The 25,002-nt window shown below is 36.7% G+C and overlaps 1 protein-coding gene across 2 annotated transcripts in view; it reads right to left on the bottom strand.

Moving 5' to 3' along the window:
• Positions 1-266: 266 nt before the first annotated feature.
• Positions 267-25,002, bottom strand: part of LOC131028828 (uncharacterized) — a 49,973-nt gene continuing 25,237 nt past the window's right edge. The window contains exons 3-5 of one of the 2 annotated variants that reach the window (XM_057959179.2): positions 2,714-2,983; positions 1,015-1,170; positions 267-849 (exon numbers count right to left, since the gene is read on the bottom strand). In XM_057959179.2, the coding sequence (XP_057815162.2) occupies positions 730-849; positions 1,015-1,170; positions 2,714-2,983 (546 nt within the window). In that variant the 3' untranslated portion in view covers positions 267-729. Of the gene's footprint in view, positions 850-1,014; positions 1,222-2,713; positions 2,984-25,002 lie in introns of those variants that run through there. The other variant, XM_057959180.2, reaches the window with a different exon arrangement.

Below are 25,002 nucleotides of genomic sequence, written 5' to 3'. Positions count from 1 at the left end.
CACATTCCAATAGGCATTAGGATTCAGAGAGTGTCTTATGTAATAAAATATCCAGTAGATCACATTGCATGAATGTTTTGGTCACATATAATTGGGAATCGAAAAGCTATACACCAAAAAATTATTCCAATTAACCTCTTTAAGAAAGCACACGGCATTCAGTCAACAGAAGCTTTTCCATGAGAGCTGGAAAGGGTTGACTTAGCGGAAGTAAAACGTCACATGACAAATACATAAAATGGTCCACCAATCTTGCAAAACTAATATGAGCTCACATTTAAAATAATATTATTTTCCAAAAACCGTGCTTCTATAATTTACATGATACAAGAAAGATGTTGAAGATGTTCAATTTTGTACAAGGCTTGCCAAAAAATCAGCTAGTGCTCCAAAATACCTGAAGAGATTTTGAAAAAAGTTTTAAAAAAACTATTGCCGTGCCTGCGTTACATTATTTTTCTGCTTAGTTTTACGCAGGTTTGATAGCTCTCTGAGAAGAAATGGCAAATATTCAAAATTGGTAAAATTTCTGAGTTAATATATCAGGGTTTGAAACTTGAACAGCAAAAGTCTGTCCAATCTTGTAGCGACACCATTTATCCAACTCCATATAAAGCCCTTTGAGATGCTCCATTATTATTTGTAGAAAAAGACTAAGTCTCAAATGAATGCCAAAAATGAATTTGATAAGGCTGTCCTGCAACTTGGACCGGCTAGCTCTTATGACAATCATGGAGCCATGAGTCCCTCAATGGTATAGGAAAGAGATTTTGCCCAATCAACTCTGAAAAGAAGAGTTTTCAAAGTGTCCATTATGTTGTAATCTGGATCTAGCTTACGTTGCCACCCCTGCAAAATCCAAATTATAATAAAATTGTCACTATAAAGGTAGGTCAAAATTAGTCAGAAACTTTCTGGATAAAGATACCATTTCCAGTAGTCACCAAATACTCACAAACAAGAAATCACTCACTAAGAGCCTTTTCTCAACTCTAAACATTTTTTACGACATACCTCAAGAACCAATGTTGTCACCATCACAGTACATACATTTCCATCAATGTTCACTTTGTGGCGTCTTACTTGATCAAGCAAGTCATGCATGCAATCAGCTGGATGTATCACATCCCCTTCACGTGAACCCCAAAACTTGAATGAAGTCTCCACTTCCTATATAAAACCCACTTTAGTGTAAATAACAGGATTGAATCGTTACAGATTCTGCACCAAATTGAAGGAAAAAAATAAGCCTCACGAGAACTCAATAGTTTAAAAAAACTGGTCTTGAAGCACCTCACCAATAAACCCATGAAACTTCTATTACTTTACTAAAAATCAAATTGGAGTTGAAGAGAAAAGATCTAGAGTTGTGTGAACAAGTAATGAATTGTACAGGTTAATGCACTGCAACAGCTGCATGTGGCAGCAGTTAATCCATGGAGTTAAAACTCGCTGAGCAATCGCACATCGCATGAACGAATTTTAGGGCTGAGTTACTCAACCTTTAACTCACTAATTTGTAGGGCCAAGTTTCATTAAGTCTCCAACAAGTTACTTATGCATCAATGGGAAAAACACGCCCACATAATGACAGTAATTTTTCACAATTTTTTCTTTCAGCTCACTGAACACAATGACAAATCATTAAAAACTCTCAAGCCCGAAGGTCCATGTGATCTTTAAGGCCATTAATTTGGGCCTGCTAGCAGGCTCTGCCCCTTGACCCACCTTGTATCACTAGGGGGAAAATGCTAGGAGCACTGCCCCTCAACTCCGCTGAGGGCTGCGGCTGCCACCCCAGATCCCTACTCTAGCTTTTAAAAGAACAAAAATAAAATTTGGTTTGGGTCCATGTTTTCCATAGACTAAATTTGTAAAAATAATAAAACGGATTAGTAATTTATAATCATGACACTATGATGTCCACTGAACTTGCTTTTTGATTTATTAAAAAAGGATAACAGCTTATGAGTTCTGTAAATTCAGTTTTATGCATATTTTTGGAGATTATTTTGCAAATTTGTGTGTATTTAAGTGTCAGAAATTTTGCTGAGCTTTTTCCTAGTCACTGATTCCAAGTCAAATTTGGGTCTGTCAAGTTTTTGCCACGTCTGAGATTTTGAACTATGGGTTAAGGGTTAAAAAGTGACAGATTCAGCACACCCAATCCAAATGGTAAATACTGATCGCAGCTAGGCCTGTATATGGGCACTACAATAACTAAGATTGGCTAGAAGTTTCATGTAGACCAAATTCTTTCCACATGACCAAATTCTTTCTCTCATGCCCATTCCAAGATAACCTAAAGTTAGATAAACATATTTCTATGTTAGACCTTTGAAGACAACAAATCTGCACAGATTGTGTAGTTCAAGAGCACAATTAGAGGGTACTCTTGATCCAGATAAAATAAAGTTCCCAATGAATATAATGGACTGACAACAAAGTTTTCGAAAAGTGTCACAATTATGTGCAGTCCTGCACAAAGAGTCCCTGTGATAATTTGAGAAGATGGAATAAAGGAAGCCTACAAAAACTAAATCTGAGATAAATGAGAGGGAGGAAATGGGAACAATGCACAGCTGCAATTCCAGCCTACATTTTCATATATCATCTCCAGTCATAACAGATGTATCAACCAAACAGTCTTCCCAGATAAGCTCATTTGAGAATAGTAAGAAACAAAAGAATCAACATAATAGGCAAGATATACCTTTATGAAGGAATCTGGATCTGGACAGCTCTGATATCTTGAAAACTTTAAAGTGCATTCTGCAGCTGTCCTCCCATCCCTTAGAGCCACAGCTTTAAAGAACTCCAGTAGATTCAACCGGTCATTATTGGAAAGCTCGGCTGTCATACCTACATCAAGGAAGATTACATGGGGTCTAGATCGAAAAAATCGCTTGTTTGAGGAACTGCTTTGACCCACTCGAACCAAAATATTTCCAGGATGCATATCAGCATGGATGAAATTATCCACCTGTCCAAACAAAAAATATAAATTACTTCAAGTTGACTTAAATGATAGTCCTCCAGAACTCTTTCCTACATACCTGTAGCTTTAAACAAAGACAAAATGAATATATTTAAGGTAGACTGGGAACATCCATTCGTGATATTTAGTTCAGTAATATGTACATTAAATGATCAGTAATGTTAGAAATACACAGAGATGTTTCTGAGTATCTAAATATGCAATAATCCTAATACACAGAGATGTTTCTGAGCAATTAAACTATGCAATAATCCTAATGCCCATGAATAAAAAATCCAGGGCCCTTATTCTACAAAAACCACCTCCAAATTAAACAAAAGCAAACCCTTTATTCCACTATGTACACAAAGATTACTTTAAACCAACTTTTGTTCTATACACACTCACTCTCACTCTGCCACAATAGAAGTTCTGAAACAAACACATCAAAACCTCTACTGCTAAGACAGAATCAACTTTTTAAATGTTGAAGATAGAGAGAAACTTTTTAAATGTTGAAGATAGAGAAGCGCATCTGCTAAAAAATCAGTAATAGATGTCATAAATGCCACTTATCATATAAAATCAAGCTCCAGAACCAGATGTGTGTGAAGGTCAGGAAAATAGTACTGATCAGTTAGATGATAAAAAGTAGCATTGATATGTCTGGAACTCCTCATGAGATCCCTCCAATAACTGTTGCTCCACCACAAGGAAACCCACTTCCTAGTCCTCAAGATAATTTTTCAAAAAGTCATGATGAAGATAATTTCTTTATGACTTTTTAATGAGGAAACTCTTCAGTTTCGTTATAGGCTTATAGCACATCCCTTCAGATAGCAACATTCTCTTATAACCACTTCATGGGCACAAATTGTCTGGTTTCAGAGGTGGCTCATTAAAAACAAACAACATACCCATGGGCACAATAATGTGTCTGCATATTAATATTTAAATTACTAAAGGCCCATATACCCATACTATAGGCCAATTCAAAATAGTGTTAAAAAAATTTTGTTCACGTATTTATATTAAGATTACAAAAAGCCCATATATCAATACCTTTGAAAATCACAAGTGCTTACGAGTCGAAACAGGGGCTTAGAAAACCACCAGTAACCTCACGACTGAGCTGGCACAAGTCTGAGGCACTGACTAGTAGCAAGTACTCACAACCCACATGTATTCAACGAGTCAAAGGCCTTGCTGTCCAAGTCAGTGACATAACCCATGGCCTATATATGCCCAAAGTGCAGGTTAAACTCCTTTTATTTCACCTTTATAAATCCTATTTGACCTGCATTCATCTCCTCTGAAATTTTCTTCTGGTGATTTAAGGCGATTGTGGAATCAAAATTTCTACAATTTCAAAGTTACAAGTATGTATTTTTTTTCCATTGTTTTTACAAACTTTTCCAGAATTCTCTTACATTTCCAAGCCCTTTCCTTACATGCTAAGTCACAAGATTCGAATTTGAATTCGACAGCCATGAAATTCGGATGAAATTCGATGAGTGAAAAATTCGAAAAAAAAAATCGAATAAAATTTCGCCTTATATAATTTTGTTTATTTTTTAATATATGTATACTTCTAATAAATTATCAAAATAGCTTAACAATGCTAAATAGATTTGAAGTCATTATAAAAAGATGGCACATTTATAAAATATAAACCATAAGAAACATAGGAATTTCAGTAATGCTAGTGATCATATATGATATGCCTAATACAATGTACAGCGGAATCCCTTTTGAACCTGCAGAAGGTGATAGTTCAATGTGGGTTTGCAAGTTATCATTTTCTGTCTGGCCTTTATATAGCCACAGCCGGGGACCATGTTGAATTGAATCTTAGCGTGCAGGAAACCACCCTCTTATTCTAGGAACTTGCCATTTCTTTTATATACAAAAGTGTCATTGTATTGGATTACTTTAATTCACATTGGTAGTTTTTGTAAAAGTTAATCTGCCATCTGCCCACTTTTTAGCAGAATTTTTTTATGGCCGAATTTGAACGATTTTTTTATAAAAGTTTGAAATTCGATTAAATTCAAACCTCATCCACGAAAATCGCGGTATTCTGTGACTTAGCTTACATGTATATTAATATTTCACATGTATTCAAATAAAGATAGGTATCTCCATTTAAAATTTTATTTATTTAAGAGACAGATTTTTTAGCTTTTCATCAAAGAAATGGAAATTGAAAAGTTTGCAACAGGGAAGCTGCTTGGAAACATGACACATCAAGACTGACCACAACATCAGTCATTTGCAAATGTTGTGGGTTGAAGACGAGTAGAGGCATCAATTGCACTAAATATCACCTTCCAAGGACTGATGGTCACAACGTCAACTGTTCAGAACACGGTTATACTGAGAGGGGGAGGGAAGGGGGGGCGGTGAGTCAGTATAACAAACTTTTACTTTTCCAACTTAATATTATAAACATATATCTTTATCCCAATACATATTCATTACATATTATCATTCACATGTGATCTAATTATTATGAACACAAGTAGAACACAAGATATATACATGGAAACCCTTATGGGAGAAAACCACGGGAAAATTGCTTCCTTATATACATGAAACTCTTTTACAAATTTGTAGGTATCAACCCACTAGAGGTACCAACCCCTCATTCTCTTTGTGAGAAACTTTCCCACTAGAGGCACCAGCCCCTATTTCTAAATTCCACCTTTTAATGGATGAAGGATGACCCTATTCTTTACAAGTTTCCTTCTCAAACCTGGTATAATGGTGACAATAAATTTGCCACACAACTGATCACAATCTCCTCATAACACACTTATAAATCTGCCATACTATTTCTCTCAAAATTTACTTCAATAAACTTCAAATTCTGCTTCAATGTCTTCTTTAACTTTGCATGGAACCCTCACAAGTCTCACAATATCTTCACAATGATGCTCATAGAGTCTACACAAATCTGCTTATAAAATCTGATTTTGAACCTGCCATGAAGTAACCAAACTCTTCATATGTATCTTCTATAAACTTCTCATATATTGCCCTTGATGTATTAGTTTGATTGCCTTTTTAACTCCACACACATCTCCAATTTATCTACGCAAATCTGATTCCTCTTATATCCTCATGGCAGAGTGAAGAGAAGCATCCTTCACTAAAGAGAACCTTTTTAATGAATATGACCTTTGTTAGCTTTTCTATGCTTCAATCACTGTCTTAGGTAATCAATTCTAATCTGTTTTTTATCTCAAAGATATTCTTTTATTTCTATATAAATTTGCTTAATATCAAAAATGATATTTCTATATTTTTTCTACACCTTTTATCCTTCACTCATATGCTTTATATATCTTGTAAATATCCCAAGAAAGACATCTCTAAGACTTTATGAGAACAGACGTATCTCACTCAAGGAGGCACCCCTTAATTACTAATGTCGTTTTGATCTTGAAATCTTTTAATTAAATTTCGGTCCCTTACAAAGTATCGCTGCCTTTAAATGAGTATAACTAATGTCTTTATGTATCGTAGCCTTTCAATAATACTAATCGCTACTTTTTACTTGCTACATCTTTTGTCTTTATTCCTATTTTGTCTTATGTGCTTTTGTCTTATATGCTTTTTCTTAATTTTGTCTTTGATTAGTTACGTGGCGACTTCGTCCCTGCTGACTTGTCTTTGTATGAACCTGACTTAGTTTGACTTTCCTTAATAAATAAATTGTGGTTGCCTTTGATTCCTTACGTTAAAATTATAGCATCAACGGATAAAGAATCAACAATGAAATATATCAAATTACCACCTCACTATTAATTATCATGATCGAATAAAGAATGCTTTCGATCTGCATGAATTAATATCATATTGATTTCATTATCGATCGAGTAATGATCGATCAAAATTGCTTACATTGTATATACGTTGAATACCTTTCTTATCGGCATATTAAACATATGTTAGTGACTACTTTACTAACAGTAAGTGACCATTCATAATATTGTTTAAGTGCCATCGATGAGGAGGCACGTCTTGAGCGGACATGCCTCCACTTTGTGGAGACATGCCCACTCAAGACATGCCCCCCCGATACAAGTATATATGCAGACCCGATAAGGCAATATTGAGCAATTAAAATCGAACATTCTCAGCCTTGTTTGAACCTGCAAAACACAGTCTTCATTAGAATCATAAATCACATATATTCAGAAATATTAATTAAAATCTATCAACTATCAAATCTGAGAGGAGTATGATCTGCATTTACATGGTATCAAAGCCAGGTCCAGGCTAGGAGCCCCAAGCACATGAGAGGTGTGGCTTAAGGGGGGGTGATGGTGTTGGAAATAAGCCACACCTGGACCGACGATGGACTGGTCCAAGAGGGGCCAGTAGCTCAGTGGTAGAGCACTCCAACAGCGTATGGAAGGTCCTAGGTTCAAGTCCTAGCTGCTCCATGTCTCAACATGGTATCAGAGCCAGGTTAAGGAGGATCCAAGAAGCGATCGAACTTGAGATATTCAGATTTAAATCTAAGTACATCACATTCCTCTATGGCGAGTGTAATCAGATTTGAAGATAGGCTAGAAAGAGGAAATAACTTCTCATCATGGAAGTTCAGGATTATGATGATATTAAAAGAGAATAAAGTTGAGTCATTTGTGAAAGAAAATAAAGCAGAACCGGAGAATGATCCCAAGAAGACGACATGGATTGAAGGAAATGAAAAGGCCATGAAAATCATAGTTGATGGAGTTAGAGATCATATCGTGCCAATCTTGACAAAACATGAGACCGCATATCATATGTTTAAGTCACTTGAAAGCACATACGAAATAAATAATTCCAGCAGGACCTTGGCTCTAAAAAGAGAAATCAATCATATAAGCATGAACAAAGGAGAATCTATCAACGCATACTTTATGAGAATATCTGCACTAAGGGATCAGCTACACTTGGATACCAGATTGAAAGTAAGGAGCTAACACTTATTGCCTTAGATGGTCTACCAAATTCCTGGGAGACATTTGTTCAAGGCATTAGTGCAAGGTCTAAATTTCCAAAGTTTGACCGGCTAAGATCAGACTGCCTTCAAGAGGAATCGAGACAGACAAAGAAAGGATTCAATCAGAAGAACGTAGATGAAGATCTCCATGTCTTGAATGCTAATTCTCACAAGAAAGGAAAGAAGAAGCACTTCAAGAAGAGGAAAAGCCACCATGGGAAGGGTTCATCCAAGAAAGATGTTTCACAAATCCAATGTTTCAGATGCGATCAGTATGGGCACTATGCAGTCAAATGTCCTAATAGAACAAAGCAACAAGCATCATTTGCCAAAGTAGGAAAGTCTAAGACAGAGCATGAATCCAAGAAATACGTATTCTACTCTGCACTTTCAAACCAAGTATCAAATAAATCCAACACTTGGGTTATAGATAGTGGATCATCAAGACACGTCACTGGGTTCAGGGAACTCTTAGACTCCATGGTAGAAGAAACTGATGAGGAAGTGACAATTGGAGATGACTCTACACATCCAGTCAGAGGTGTTGGAACATGTATCATCAAATTGAAGTCCGGTATCTCTATTCAACTCACCGAAGTATTGTTTGTACCAGGTATCAAGAGGAACTTGGTTTCCATATCTGCACTTGAAGACAATGGATATAGGGTTACCTTCATGGATAGTAAAGTGCTAGCATGGCCAAAGAACTCTACTATTAAGAAGCCTCAAACCATAGGTTATAGACAAGGATATCTATATAAATTATGTACTGAGCCAAATCTTGCCCTAATTCATGAAATTGCAGACTCTAATGAAATATGGCATAGGAGATTAGGACACCTCCATTTCCGTGCCCTATCTTCTATGGAAAAACTAGTCACGAGTTTACCCAAACTCAAACAATATCATTCAGAGGCATGCAAGGGTTGTGCCTTAGGGAAAAACACAAAAGGATCTTTCCAAAGTAGTTGTAGTAAAACAAATGATGTATTAGAATTAGTCCACTCAGATTTATGTGGAACCATGTATATACCTTCTTTAGGGGGTTTCCTATATTATGTAATTTTGGTTGAGGACTTCTCTAAAAAGACCTGGATCTATTTCCTCAAATGTAAAGAATCTGAGGAAATCCTTAGAAAACTCTTAAGGACAGTTAAGAGAAAAGAACTAAGCTAGAATATATTCAAATCCCTTACAGAAAACTCTTCTGGGAGGAAAGTTATAACATTAAGGACAGACAATGGGAGAGAATACACATCAGATATTTTTAAAGAATTTTGTAAAAATGCTGGGATTAAGAGAGAGATCATTGTACCCTACAACCCTCAGCAAAACGAGGTTGCTGAAAGGAAAAACAAAACCATTGTAGAAGCTGCTAGAGCAATGTTACTTGATCAAAACATAGAAACATCACTTTGGGAAGAAGCCTCTAGTACTGTTGTTTACATATAGAACAGATGTCCTCACTCCCATATTGATGACAAAACTCCTGAAGAAGCTTTCACTGATGTAAAACCAAACATCAATCACTTGAGGATATTTGGTTGTCCTGTCTACATTCATGTGCCCAAAGAGAAAAGAACTAAGCAAGAACCTTCTGGGAGAAAAGGTATTTTTGTAGGCTATAGTGAAACCTCCAAAGCTTATAGAATATGTGTGCCCAGTCAGAGACAGATTGAACTAAGCAGAGATGTAATTTTTGAGGAAGACATAGCTTTTAAAAGAGCTAGAAATTCTATTGAGTCAGAAATTCAAACTTCCCCCATAGACCTAGAAGAGGATCTTGCCCCTAAGATTCAGAGGGAGTACCCTGAGGAAGATAGAAATGAAGAACAAATCACATCATTGGAAAATTCTAAGAAGAGACCACTCTGGGCTACTAAGACAATGAAAGAAGCAAAGACTTGTGTAGCTCCGTCGAGGACTTTTAGAGAGAGTAAAAGACCTAAGAGATTTTCTAGTTATGTAGCTTTGATGAGTGAATTCATCAAATCAGGACTTGCTAATGTTACAGAAGCTCTCCAGCACCAAGTATGGAAGGATGCCATGACAGAGGAGTACCAATCCATCTTGAAAAATGATGTGTGGGAGATAGTACCTAGGCCCAAAGAGAAATCTGTTGATTCTTCCAAGTGGCTATTCAAAATCAAGCATGTTGCAGATGGCAGTATAGAAAAACACAAAGCAAGATTTGTAGCCAGAGGTTTTTCACAAAAGGAGGGAATTGATTATGAAGAAACTTTTGCACCAGTTGCTCGCTATACCTCAATCAAAGTAGTTCTAGCCATTGCAGCAGCCAAAGGATGGAAAGTCCATCAAATGGATGTAAAAACTGCATTCTTAAATGGGACTATTGAAGAAGAGATCTACTTAGAGCAACCTAAAGGATTTGAGATCCACAATGCAGAGTCACATGTGTGTAAATTGAAGAAAGCCCTGTCTGGACTTAAGCAGGCTCCCAGAGCCTGGTATGAAAGAATTGTCAATTACCTCATGGGATTAGGTTTCTCGAAAAATGATGCAGACCCAAATCTCTACTTCAAGAAAATCAAAGGTGATATGTTAATATTAATATTATATGTTGATGATCTATTGATTACAGGAGTGGATCACCTTATTGATTAGTTGATGATCTATTGATTACATTGCAGCTTCTATGGCTGCAAGAGAAGCAGTATGGCTCAGAAAACTGCTTGTGGGATTATTTGGTGAGCCTCTCAAACCTACTATTATCCACTGTGATAATCAGAGTTGTATTAAGCTTTCAGTGAATCCAATATTTCATGATAGATCTAAGCATATCGAGATTCCTTATCACTATGTGAGAGACATGGTAGAAAGGAATGTAATCCAGTTGGAGTATATCACTACAAGAGATCAGACAACAGACATACTTACCAAACCTCTCTCCAGAGTGAAAGTTGAACACTTCAGAAAGAGTCTTGGTAAGATTGAAATGTAAGTATTATATCTATCTGTACTAATATATAAGATGTTTAATGTGTAAACTTCTTTTGTCATATGTGTGACTCTATGACTTTATGGGCCCCACCCCCTATGTACATTTCTGAAAGGTGACGATCTTTTAGATAATGAGCACTTGTATTTGACACTATAAGATGGCGATCTTATAATGTTCAGTAGATTGATATCATGTGACTTGATATCATTATTCATGGATTTGTCATGATTTGTTATGGTAGACATTATGTGACTTAATGTCAGTGCACATACCATAACTAGGATATATGAGGAGAATGTAATGTTCTTGAGTATATAATATCCTTTAGTAACACGAGACAGGTGATACTTCATATCACGAGATTAGGTGATATACCTTATCACGAGATTAGGTGATAACTCTTATCACGAGTTATATGATAGCTATTAGTATGGCAATGTACTCTCAGAGTTCATTATAATATTCTTACTCTTTATCTTCCCTAGCTAAGAGGGAATGTTAAAATTATAGCATCGACAGATAAAGAATCAACAATGAAATATATCAGTTTACCACCTCACTATTAATTATCATGATCGAATAAAGAATGCTTTCGATCTGCATGAATTAATATCATATCGATTTCATTATCGATCGAGTAATGATCGATCAACATTGCTTACATTGTATATACGTTGAATACCTTTCTTATCAGCATATTAAACAAATGTTAGTGACTACTTAACTAATAGTAAGTGACCGTTCATAAAACGGTATTCATAATATTGTTTAAGTGCCATCGATGAGGAGGCACGTCTTGAGCGGACATTGGAGACATGTCCACTCAAGACATGCCCCCCCGATACAAGTATATATGCAGACCCGATAAGGCAATATTGAGCAGTTAAAATCGAACATTCTCAACCTTGTTTGGACCTGCAAAACAGTCTTCATTAGAATCATAAATCACATATATTCAGAAATATTAATTACAATCTATCAACTATCAAATTTGCGAGGAGTACGATCTACATTTACATGGTATCAGAGCCGGGTCCAGGCTAGGAGCCCCAAGCACACGAGAGGTGTGGCTTAAGGGGGGGCGTTGGTGTTGGAAATAAACCACACCTGGACCGACGATGGACTGATCCAAGAGGGGCCAGTAGATCAGTGGTAGAGCACTCCAGCAACGTATGGAAGGTCCTAGGTTCGAGTCCTAGCTGGTCCAAGTCTCAACACCTTAATCGCACCTTTTATCTCAAATGTAGTTGCAGCCTTTAAGCATAATGAATTGCTGCCTATGAATATAATCTGTACCTCTATAATTTATATACCCTCTTATAATAATCCCTGCAATTATTCCACTTCATCTCTTAAATAAAGTTACTCATCTCACTCATTAGTTTGCTACATATTTAAGAATTGCTCCTTTGTAAATCAGTTCATGTATTAGTTAAATCATTGATGCTCATTAACATCTTGTAATCACTGTTTATTAAATCTCTTTTTTCTTAGGGACTCCAAAACTGATGCTCATTAACATCTTCTAATCACTGTTTATTAAATCTCTTATTCTTAGGGACTCCAAATATTCAACCAGAAAAATAACATCTCCTCTGGTACACTACAGTAACTATGACAAGACTGTGGTCTCCTGTTCAACAGCTGCATGTTGTATGAATGCAAATCTATTGTTCTTTTGAGTTGCAGGGTTCCTTACTTCTGTGATTTCACCAAATACTTTCTTTAAATCCAATCAATGACAATGACATTATTCTGACAACATTGCTCATACACTTGACATCAATGACAATATTTCGCCAACAATAAGTCAAAGATTGTAAGAGAAATGAACACAGCCTCTTGATTGGCAAACCAAAAAACATAGAGATAATGAAGACATCCACAGCCATTGTAGAAATGTGTAATGTCCTTGTTGATGTGTTTTTTATGCACATGCGAACACAGAATAAAATACCAAGGTATCTTATCCTCTCTTACACAAAATTTCCTCGGATGCTGAAGATTTCGCCTAAGGATAATTCGAGAAGACTCCAAGGTTCTTATATGTAGGGTCTCTACGTGTGGATAAGCTCAATTTGGTCTCATGTGATTATGCTGGAATCACACGGGGACTTACATTCGACTGCCTGAGCGTTTAATCTGCCAAAACTTGAATCCTATCTACTAGCTGGAAGATAAAGAAATATCAAAAGGTACAGGGTTTGGAGAATCTAATCTAAGACTTAGAATGCAAGAAAATGGATGAATGACTAGTTGGAGTCCTACTGGGTTGGGTCTCACCATCAGGCTGAACAATTCAACACCAACTCAGTGTGATCTTCTAAGGGATGCTTCGAATATGTTCAAATCATACACCATCAGACACTAATCACCATTCAAGTTAATGCATGAACAACAAATGCGTAATGACTCGAGATTAAGTTCATTCAATGCCAGTTGACCACGCAGGGCGCCCTTACAATCAGCAAGAGGCTAGTGGTTTGGACTAAGCAGATTCCACGCGAGTGCATTCAATAACTTCCTTCATTCAATCTAATTAACCATCATCTAAAATAAAGATTCAACAAGAGACCATGCATATTGCAAAGAAACGACACATTTCACCATAACTTCAATGAAAATGGAGTTCATTTACAATTTAGGCAACAATTTCTTGTCTTTTCCTCTTACTCTATTCTAGTTGCTATTCTATTTTTACTGACTATTCACTATTGACTAATTTCTAACTATTCACTATTCTCTATTAGCTAACTATTAACCTTTACAAATGAAGAGCCAGAGCTTTATATAGAGATCTCTTTACATTTCAATGGCTCTGATTGATTTAGAATGAATGGCTAGGATTACAAGATAGAAACCCTAATTAGGGTTTGTTACAACAAACTCCTTTAGCCAATGAGAAAATTACATTCCATGAGTGTGGACCAATAGATGTCAGGGGTAGGTGCCTCGAAGTTTGTGCCATCACTGGTGAGTCAGGTACATTGAATCTAGACATGCTGAGGTGGAGCTATCTGACTGGAGGAATAGTGACTGGGATGCCACCTTGTCTGGTACTTGCTCGTATCTCTTTTGATACTCAATTTGGTGATGCTGAGAAGCTAACTCTAATTAACTAATCTGAAGCTATATGCTTCTTCAACGTACCCTTGCACTGACCTCAGTGATCCTCCTTCGTCCTTGATGTACCTGATGGATGACGTACCCTTCCTTGGCTCTCATGTGTTTGATGAAGCCTCCTTGATTTTGCATTATGGTGATAGGAAGTCATAGTCAAGTCACCTTCTCTAGTAGCTCACTTCGCCTTGAAGTGTTTGTAAGATCCTTCTTTTGACATCCTGTGGTTTCTCCATGTGGTAGAATGAGGTCCTTGAGGATAGCTTGGTCTATTACGTGCAACTCTTTGAACACTTGAAGTCCTCCAACTTGGAAGCACTTTGAGTCCTCCTCCATGCATTTGAGGCGTCTTTAATGATGATGAAACTTGAATAGGTCCTCCTTGTCTGTTCTTCCTTCTAGCCCGGTCGTGTTGATCTGCAAAACAAACCAAAACATGATTAAGTATACATAATATATTTATCCTAACATGGTATTTCTTACTTCAAACCATTAATAAGAAGGCATTAAGATCAATTCGCTTTGGACCCTCTCCAAGGACAGGACCTATAATGAGATTTTCGCTCAGGACCCTCTGGAAGGGTCAGGAGCGAAAATTGACAAAGTTGCTCAATTAGACCTCATTTTCAACCTTGCCTTACCAAGATCAAATCATTCGCCTCTGAAATTGCCTAGGAATAGGTTTCTCTCAAGGGCCTAGGCAAAACATTAGACCTCCTAGGAATTTATCTCTAGACCCTCTGGAAGGGTCAGAGTGAAACTGGCATTTTTGGACAAATTCTTCACATTTTGTGACCACAACTCACTCAAATGCATGCCTAAGGCTCCACCTCAATCAACGCTAGGCTTGACACAAAATTGGGAGCAAAAGAGGTTTCAAGAAAATTCACTTTGGACCCTTCGGAAGGGTCAGGAGCAAAATTTGTGATTTAGCCTCAATTCTATCATTTACTTTGCTCCAAATCACTTCTCAAGGCAAGACTTAACAATTCTCTCCCAACAATGCCTTAGGAATCAAGATCTTGATCTCAACAAGGAGCAAAATATAGTTTTTAGGAAATTTTGCTTTGGACCCTTTGGAAGGGTCAAGAGCGAAATTTGTATTCCGACACCATTCTTCTTCTTTTCAAATCTTCTTCTATCATCATCAAGTGAATTCACCCTCAATTTAGCCTAAAACAAGATCTCTTGGGTGCATTAGATGAAATAAGGAGTCCTCCTAAGGATTTCGCTTTGGACCCTTTGCAAGGGTCAGGAGCTTAGAAAGAATTTCGCTCTGGACCCTCTGGATGGGTCAGGAGCTTAGAAAGAATTTCGCTCTGGACACTTTGGAAGGGTCAGGAGCGAAATTTGCATTTTAGGCCCAAATCCTCCATAAGGCTTCAAGGCACAGAATTGGTCCAAATTTGAAGCAAGGGGAGGATTCTATGAAAATTCACTCTGGACCCTTTGGAAGGGTCGGGAGCGAATTTTGTCTTTTGACCTCAAATCCATCATTGCTTTCGCTTCAATTCACTTCTTAGGGCAAGAATATATCAATCCCCCCTCAACCATGTCCTAGGAACAAAGATCTTGATTTGAACAAGGAGGAAAATAGTGTTTTAAGAAATTTTGCTTTGGACCCTTTGGAAGGGTCAGGAGCGAAATTCTTTCTTAGGCTCAAATTCCCACTTCTTTTCCTCTCAACTCACATCAAACTTGACTTATCAAATCTCCTCTTACCATAATCAAGTCAATTTGCCATCAATTTATCTTAAAACAAGGTCCTTTTAGTGTATTAGGCAAAATAGAGAGTCTTGCTAGGAATTTCGCTTTGGACCCTTTGGAAGGGTCAGGAGCGAAATTCACATTTTGCTTGATTTTCCTTCACAAAACTCCATTTCTCATCCTTTAATCATCAAAAACAAGTCTTTTGCCTTCAAAAAATGCTTGGGAATGAGTTAGTTCATAGGTTGGAACAAGGTATCATTTTCATGGAGAAATTCGCTCTGGACCCTTTGGAAGGGTCAGGAGCAAATTTGCTCTTTTGGCTCAATTCATGCCCCTCTTTCACTCATCTTGCTTTAGACTTGATCTTTTTGAATCCTTTCCTTGCCATGTATGTCCAATGTTTGATGTCCTTAGTGAAGAAATAGGTCTTTTGGGGAATTTCGCTCTGGACACTTTGGAAGGGTCAGGAGCGAAATTTCTCAATTAGGGTCAAATCCTTCACTTCTCATTACTTCACTTTGTTTCACACATCAATACTCTCTCAATAACGTCATAAGGGCAAGGTTTATGAGGCAAATTAAGACCAGGAAGGGAGATATTAGGAAATTCGCTTTGGACCCTTTGGAAAGGTCAGGAGCGAAATTTGTATTTTAGGTTAAATTTTCTCATTTTCCCCTCATCTTTGGTCTTAGACTTGGCCTTTGGGTTCTTCCTTCATCTTAATCAAGTCCATTTGCCTTCAAGGTGTTGTCAATTCAATGCTTTTGATGGCAAATTAGGTTTTTCTAAGGATTTCGCTTTGGACCCTTTGGAAGGGTCAGGAGCAAAATTTCCTAAAATGCTCAAATTCTTGACCTTTCTCCAAATTTTCAAGTGTAGACTTGGTTGTTAGGCATTTCTAAGGGCAAAATAGATCAGTATCACATCAATCAATGCCTAGAACTTCATTATTCGCTAACTGAACCAATCTCAAACCCTCAAAGGAAAAAACCTTAATGATACTCACTCCCAAACCTTCATTCACTTCCTTAACTCAGAGACATATGTCTCAAAAGGCAAGACTCCTAGCAGGATATAAGGACTTCCTTAAACTCAATCAAGACCTAACCTAGAAACAAGAGCAAGGCTTGACCTAGAGAAGGCTTTCAAAGAGACCCTGACCTGGACCACCTACTGACCCACCTCAACTCAAGCAGAGCCTGCTATCCTAATGAACCCCCTGGTGACCCTTCAATGCAAAGACTAATAGCCAAGAACCTAAAAGACTAAACTAGGAAGACTAACCCTAAAAAAGCAAAAAGTAGGGGTCCCCATTTACAATGGGGCGATGTGTGAATACGTCACAACAGTCCTCAACCCAAAATTTAATATCACTCTAAGATCTAGAAATTAGATTCACAAATACTATAACAAATCTCACCAAAAACACCAAAACTAGCTAGCTAATCTAGAACATAAAAGGCCAATTTAAATGAAATCTTAGAGAATGAATTGAAACTGATTTTTTCTGATATGAGCATCATATAATCAGGTCTGAAACTGATCTATTACAGCACGAACATAAATGTCTTCAAACTCCAATTTTTAAGTAAAACCCATAGAAACTATTACAACCGAATACCACCCATGTCATTGTAAACGCAACAAACCCCTCAGAACACATCTAGAATCACAGCATCAACATTACTAAGCCCTGAACGCAAACAATGGAAAACTGCCCATATTGCTGAAATCTTGAAGCTCCAATGCAACCTCTGGATGAAGTTGCTCTATGTGAACAATTGGGTTTCTACTATCCACCTAAAACTCATGGGTTTCCGTCCATGAGCCTCCAATATCCAACAGGTTTCCATCCATTGAAGAATTTTGCTGGACATAAAGTTCATACAGTGAGAAACTGAGAAGTAGAAATGGCATAAAGATCAATTTTCCCAAATATGCTTTGTATTTATCTTGTCCTTGGCCAATTTGGTGGGAAAACCATTAGTTAGAAATATTTCAATTTTCCACTCCACTCTTGCTTTCCAAATTTGCACTTGGTGGGAAAATCATTAGTTAGAAATATTTCAATTTTCCACTCCACTCTTGCTTTCCAAATTTGCTCCTAGTGGGAGAATCATTAATAAGAAATGTTTCAATTTCCCACCTCCACTATTGGTGGGAAAGTCATAATTAGAAATATTACAAACTTCCCATTATGGCACAAAATCCAACTCCTTACTAACCATTCCCATGCAGCTGCTTAACTCTATTTTCTGCTTAAATTTAAGCATATAAGTTTTCCTATGCAACTTTAAAATTGTGAAAAAAAATCTTCCCTATTTTGGTGGAGCAGCTATTGTTTAGGAATTAGAAATAAACTATGAAAGAAGGGCTGGAAATAAGCAGCAACTACATATTAGCAGAAATGCCATGTGGCTCAACAATTTTTTCCCCCTTCTTTTAACATTTTGTTTCCATTTTTTTACTCAAATTTAAGTGCACAAATTATTATAAATACTATTAATACAAAGTTAAGATGTTTTGTTTAAAACTAAGCAGAAAAGATAAATATTCATGGGGCCATTTGCTCCACAAATAATTCCTAAAAAGATTGAGCAGCAGCTGCGTAGCCAAAATAAGCTAACCAGCCACATGGGAACCTGCCCTAAGTGTTTCCAAATATTTAATTTAATATTTGAATGTTCTTTTGATATTGAAAATGTTTGGACATTCATAAATATGAAATTAATTATTCCCCTTAATCTTGTCTGATTAACCCCTTAAAGAATAAAATGGGTCAATGTTGACCAAAAACCAATTTTTAACAAAAGGGGACATGACAAAATGATAAATCTCAACATGGCACACAAATCAGAGTCAAACAGACAGAATAGAAGTTCCACATCCAATTCATTGAGCTCCAACAAAAATCCAATATCAGTGTTCTTTTTTCCACAAAAGATGCAAGGATCGCAATCTTTGCTTTTAAGATGTAGGTTAGAACAAGAAGAAGCATGACAAAGAAATCACAATGTTTGCAAATTCTTGGCACTACAATAACCTTCTTCAATGTGGCAAAAAAGCCATATTAAAAGAATATAGTCACAACATTGACCGTTATAAAGAAACAGTACAAGGCACCTACTTCATGACTTAAGTGGGTCATTGCTTCAGAAGGCAATAGCAAATATAGAGACAATTATTCAAGAACAAAAAAAAACATTGGCACAAGTAAAGATGCACCATATTAACAAGTGGGTGGACAAATATAAGGAATCACACATTCATCAATGTTCTAGTAGCCTCAAATGGTGAAATCGTGTTCTTGATGCCTAAAAATGCCTCAAACAAAATCAGGCATGCAAAGAATTTGGGTCTAATGTTGAAGGAGGTTGTGTTAAAGGTTGGTATAGAAAATGTAGCCCAAGCTATAGAAATAGAAAATGCAGAGACGACTGTAGAAGAATAAATGAAATATTCATGCAACAAAGAAAATATCAACACGAGTATGGATACACCATATTATCGACTGGATAGGCAAATGAAAGGTAGCATACTCATCAACTTTCTAGTAGCTTCAAATAGTGAAACAGTGTTCTTAGAGTCCATCAATACCTCAAAAAGAGTCAATAATGCAAAGAAATTGAGTCTAATGTTGGAGTAGAATGTGTTAGTTGGTATAGAAAATGTGATCCAAGTTGTAGCAAATAATGTAGTAGCACATGAGGGTAGGGAAACTATTTGAGGAGAAGTACCCAGCACTTTTTTGGACCTTGAACTACCCATTGCCTTGATCTTTTGTGGTACACAGGCAAGCTTGATTGAGCAAAATCATTGATTGAGAACATCACCAGAACATCACCATACATAAAATTTGATTGGGTGAAATCCATGATGAAAAATGTCAACATCATCAAATACATCTAAAATCACATTTGTATACTTAGCTTGATGGGAGTACTCACCAAAAGGAAAGAGCTTGTGCAAGCAATTATAATCTAATTTGCAACTTCCTCACTTTGCAACGAATTTATAATTTGCTAACAAATTTGAAGCAAATATTCATGAACCAAAGATGAATGGATTCTTCTTATTCAAAGAAAACCAACAAAGATAGGATTGCAAATAGCCTTTTTAATTGTCTTTGCAATTATTGCTAATGAGATCAGGTAACTTTAAACTTCCATATAAAATTAAAATTGTATTCTTTAAATTCACTTTTTCTAAATTGTAATTACTAGATATTTTTCAAATTTTTCAAGTTTTATTTTTAGTTGCAACTTTAATTTGTTTGTAGGTGTCAGAGCCTTTAGTTGAAGTTTTGCACTTGGTAGACGAGAAGCAAGACCTAATAAAGTGCATTTATGAGGGCATCCAAAACTTAAAGGATGCTAATGGGGAGCTTGTGGAGGGCCTTTCAACATGCATTAAAAAGATGTTGCCTGAGGTTGAGGTCAAGCACAACAATATGAAAGTGCTGCCCAAAACAAGCATGTTCAAGGAAGGCTCTTCTCATTGCCACCAGCTCTCTTATGGGAGAACAACCCAAGCGCAATCTAACAAAAAATCTCAATCTTCACATCACTTCATGTAATCTCCCCTAATGGGACCCTCTATATTCTGACCTAGAATCACAATTTTAGTGCATAGTAAATACAATAGAGGGGCACTATTGTCAACTAGAGGTGGGTCGGGAACCTGCACAACAGGTTAGTCGACATTTCCATTATGCTATGATAGATCGTATATTCAACATTCTTTATAAATTACCCAATTTATATAAAGGAATCAACAACCCTTTCTCTCCCTACACCTGTCCCCATTATGGAGCCCAAGGAGAATCACACAAGGCGCCTTGAGTCTATCACTCTCCAACAAGCCCAAGAGCACCAAGGACCTCGTCAACTTGGCCTCTTGGCCCACACTCGGGGTTGGTGTACCTGCTGGAGCCTAGTGCTCTTGCTTCCTTGTATTCTCCCTCCATAATTGGATGGTCAGATTGAAAGGTATTACAGACTCCATATAATTTACTTAATTGTCATATGAACAGTTAGTGATAGAAAGGCATTATTAAACTGTCATTATGTTATATTCCATTACTAGTATTATATTATATCATATTAATAGCATGATGTTAACAGCATTATATTATATTAACAGGATTAAATTATGTTATCAGTATTATATTATGTTAACAGCCTAATACTATATATTAAATATATCTAAATACTAATATTATAAGCCACGTAACCTTTATTTAAAATATTATATTGCTCAATATTGACACCAAGCATCATCATTGCAGATTAAGGAAGTTCTTTATCATAGCCTGAATTAATATTGTTGTAAAGCAATACCACATAGGTCTGATAAATTCCAAATGCAGAGGAGAAGGTGGCTTCTTTTATTTCTTTCCTTCAATCTTTGTTTGATGCTTAAGAGTTCTCCCCTTGAATGCTGATTGATTAATATCCCTATCTCTATCCCCTCATTTTCTCCAATCCCCGTACCTTCTTATATCGTGGGAGATGCCTCTTGAGAGTCACATCTCTTAAATGCAGGATAACTATCTCTTAATCGTGACTTTCTACAGCCACCGTTTGGAATTAAAGTTCCATCTCTTCATAAGGAGTCATTCGATAATAATCAAACTTATTGTTATTGCAATATTTGTTTATATATTTGTCAATGTAATATGCTAATTAACATTTATTGTTTTATAATATTTTAATAGCATTATTGTTTATCTCATAATATAATACTTTTAGTTTTAATAACAGTAATTGTTTATAATATTTGACATTATTACTTATCAAAAATAGGGCTCTAATACCATTAAAGTCATTATTATTTAAAGAGAAAAGACATAATGTTAATAATAGTATAAAAATATGAAATATGTATTTTACATTTATTCAAGGGCCATTACACTTCAAAATTTATATATTTGATGCTTGTAATCATTGTTTGCTTACAAAAATGTGAATGTCTTCTTTGCATTTGCTTGGTAGGAAGATTGAGACAAAAAAAAAAAAAATCTTCAAGAGCTAGCTAGCCCTCCAACGTTTGCCCCAACCTTGTAGTGCTTTAAATATGAACGCATATAAGCTTATTTGATGCCATGAACACAAAAAAAGTGCTTCATTGACCTTATTTTGTGCAATGCAACCTATTGTGTGTGGCACATCATGCTCTGTTCTAGGGACCCCTTCGATAGTCTACCAGCCCGTGTAGAGAGGGAGGTGGAAATCCCAACACAATGCCAAGCGCTAACCTGAGATACCGGTTCTTGGGGAAAAAGGTTGGGTCCGGGTCCTAGTTCTTGCCCGGTCCTGGTCCGAGCCTGGTTTTCCTTGGGTACGTGGGCAAGACCCGAGTGGAACCCAGGCGGACCTAGGAGAACCAAGGCCCGTGGGTTCCCAAAAACAGGGCCCACGCGTCATAAAAGTCAAAAAAACAATTAAAAAACAACTATGTATCTTTTATCTGTTATCATTTATGTATCATTGTATGGGAAAGTTACATTGTAAGTTTCATATTTGTATGTTTGAATATATATAATTTTAATGCTTGAACATATATATAATATATGACATGTGTGTATATATATATGTGTGTGTGTGTGTGTGTGTGTACGGAGTCACGGACATACTCGTACCCGTACCCAAGAAAAAAAAAATTGTCCCCGAATCAGTAACTTAGGCACTAACCATTTGGGTAAAATGAGTTCGTTTTTTTTAGAGGCCCATGATGTCTTCACAAATCCGATAAGTATGGAGACCAAGATCACCGACAAACGAGGGATCGGTTTAGGCAAAATTCGAATTGCTTTGAAGATGAGAGCCTTATTCATTCTCGTGCCTTCATAATGCCGAGAAAATCCCTATTGAGAATGATGACATGGGGGCGTGAGGCTTCGAAAGACCACAACGAAGGTGGAGTTTAGCAAAATGAGAGGATATTACTTTTCAAAGCCCCTGCAATCACCAATAGAATGCCGAATTTCTCATTCAAAAAGATCAAATCGCAAGAAGAAGTTCGGTGCTTTAAGAATGGAAAATCGTTTTCATCCAAGGGCAAAAAACGCGATTTTCACATCGCCCCTCTATATTTACCGAGAAAACCCATATTGGTGAGGCTTAGGTGTCAAAAGAGGGCTTTCTCGCGCCTTGTGCAGTCTTCCATCGCCAAATAATCCCCTTCACAAAGGCCGAACAAAGGCCGAATCTATCTAGGCTAAGGTTTGATGGATATCGTGCATAATATAAGCCCCAAACTTGGCATTTTTAAGTCTGATGAAATTTGTTTATTTTATTTTCGCCCCAAAAGGCTGAAAATATGCCAAGAAATACCCAAAAAGCCCTCACCCAAAGGGCAAATACGAATCCTGCCTTTATTCGCCTCCAAATGCCGATGGGGAGAGTAGTATTAAAATCAAAGACAAGTAAAAATAAAGTTCGAGCTATTGTTGGTTAAAATACAAGGTTCGAATTTTATTTAAGAAAATCAAATCATTTTGCCTCAAATGGCCGAGTTTTCTCCTTAGCATGTGACTTAAGAACAAAAGGTGAAAGTTTGCACTTTTACCTCTCATTGTCTAAAAATCCCCTTAAGTGCGAAAGGTTAAGTTAAAAGAAAAGAACAAGGAGGGGAAAGCGTTTTTAAGAATTGGCCTCAAATCGCCTAAGTTTTTCCCTTAGGGAGATTGAATCAAATTTTAAAAGGCTTCTCAATCGCCTAAAAATCCCATTGAGAACATTAAGTTAAATTATAAAGGAAACATCTTGCACATTTGCCTGCGAAAGGAAATAAAGGGGATTCAAATTGTTTTAAAAGCAAACATCTTTCATTTTCGAAGCCAAGCGTTGCCTTGAAAATATTTAATATTTGTCAAAATTACTTTAATATTTCAAGGCGATTGATTCAATTGAATTCACTTTTGTAGATCGATGTCGCTGCAAGGAATCAAGAGGAAACCTAAAGCGCAGATTGAAGATGCGATTGCGATCAAGCTGGAAAGTGAAGGCGAAGCACAAGCATGGTGATCATCAATTCAACTAGACGAAGAATACAACCACAACGCAGAAATACCAAAGCAATGTCGTTTCAAGATTAAAGGTCAATGATTACACGCAGAACGCTGCAGAAGCATACACACTTCGAAATCACACAGTAGAGGATTCCAAAAAATCAGTTTATTTATAAAACTGAATTTTTTCTTTATGTAAAAGGACTACCTGTGGGCCCCACTAATGCATTTAAAACAAGGGTACACAGATTAGTTATTCCTCAGCTACCTGATTGACCAAATTGATGCCAAACAATTGTAGGTAGCTGAGAAGGTGGTTGGGAGGACAACTGAAGATTACTAGGCCTGGGCTAAAGTTGTCAGGCTTCTAGAAGACAGATCAGAGCCCTTGGATGGTTTCAATCTTGGCCTTCAAATCAAAATTGTAAAATCTACAAAAGGCCAGAGCCTATCTTTTGTAAAGGGTTAGAATTTGTTAGATTTTTTTAGGAGTTAGGGGTTAGAATAGTTAGATGCAGTTTGCAAATTAGGAGTAGAATAGGACTGCTGAGCAAGAATTGTTGTAATAGCAGCTGAAGCAAATATATGAACTTTGAAATATGGTGTTTGTTATTTTTGTTTTCTTCTATTTGCATGGTTTCCCTTCAGCTGGTCAAGTAGAGTTCAATGATTTTAACGGTAAAATGCGAAGGTATTTGATGAGGTATCTGGTTCATACCATTGGAGGCCTACTGATTGTAGGTCAACGTGCATGGTTAGTCTGAACCTTACTATTATGCTTAGTTCAACCGTATTTGTTTGTGTAAATGTTAAACAGACTGTTAGAATAGTTTTATTTAATCAATTCTCTGATCTCTGTATGTTGTTAATTCGATTTTATTCTTCTATCGAATTGCCTCTGTTGGTTTGCAAATTACATATATCTGTGACTGATCTCTGCAGTGATTTTATTACTGTATGTAATAAAATGAATCTTTGGCAATGTCAGTATGGAGTTTCGTATTTATCCGTATACTGGTCGCCTATACTCTGTTATCTTTTCTTTTCATCTGCAGGGAACATGTTTGGCATCTATATATCATTCACATATTGGATCGTGCCTCCACAGGGAGTCATGATCCTATGTGGAACCATCGTGGTTCCACATAGGGTCGTGACCCCTATGTGGAGTCACGATCCTACCCAACATTGGCGTCAACAATTGAAGAGATACTTAGGATGTT

This window comes from Cryptomeria japonica, chromosome 5 (genome assembly GCF_030272615.1).
Source record: "Cryptomeria japonica chromosome 5, Sugi_1.0, whole genome shotgun sequence".
Lineage (NCBI taxonomy): Eukaryota > Viridiplantae > Streptophyta > Pinopsida > Cupressales > Cupressaceae > Cryptomeria > Cryptomeria japonica.
This window is presented reverse-complemented; position numbering and strand designations above follow the sequence as displayed.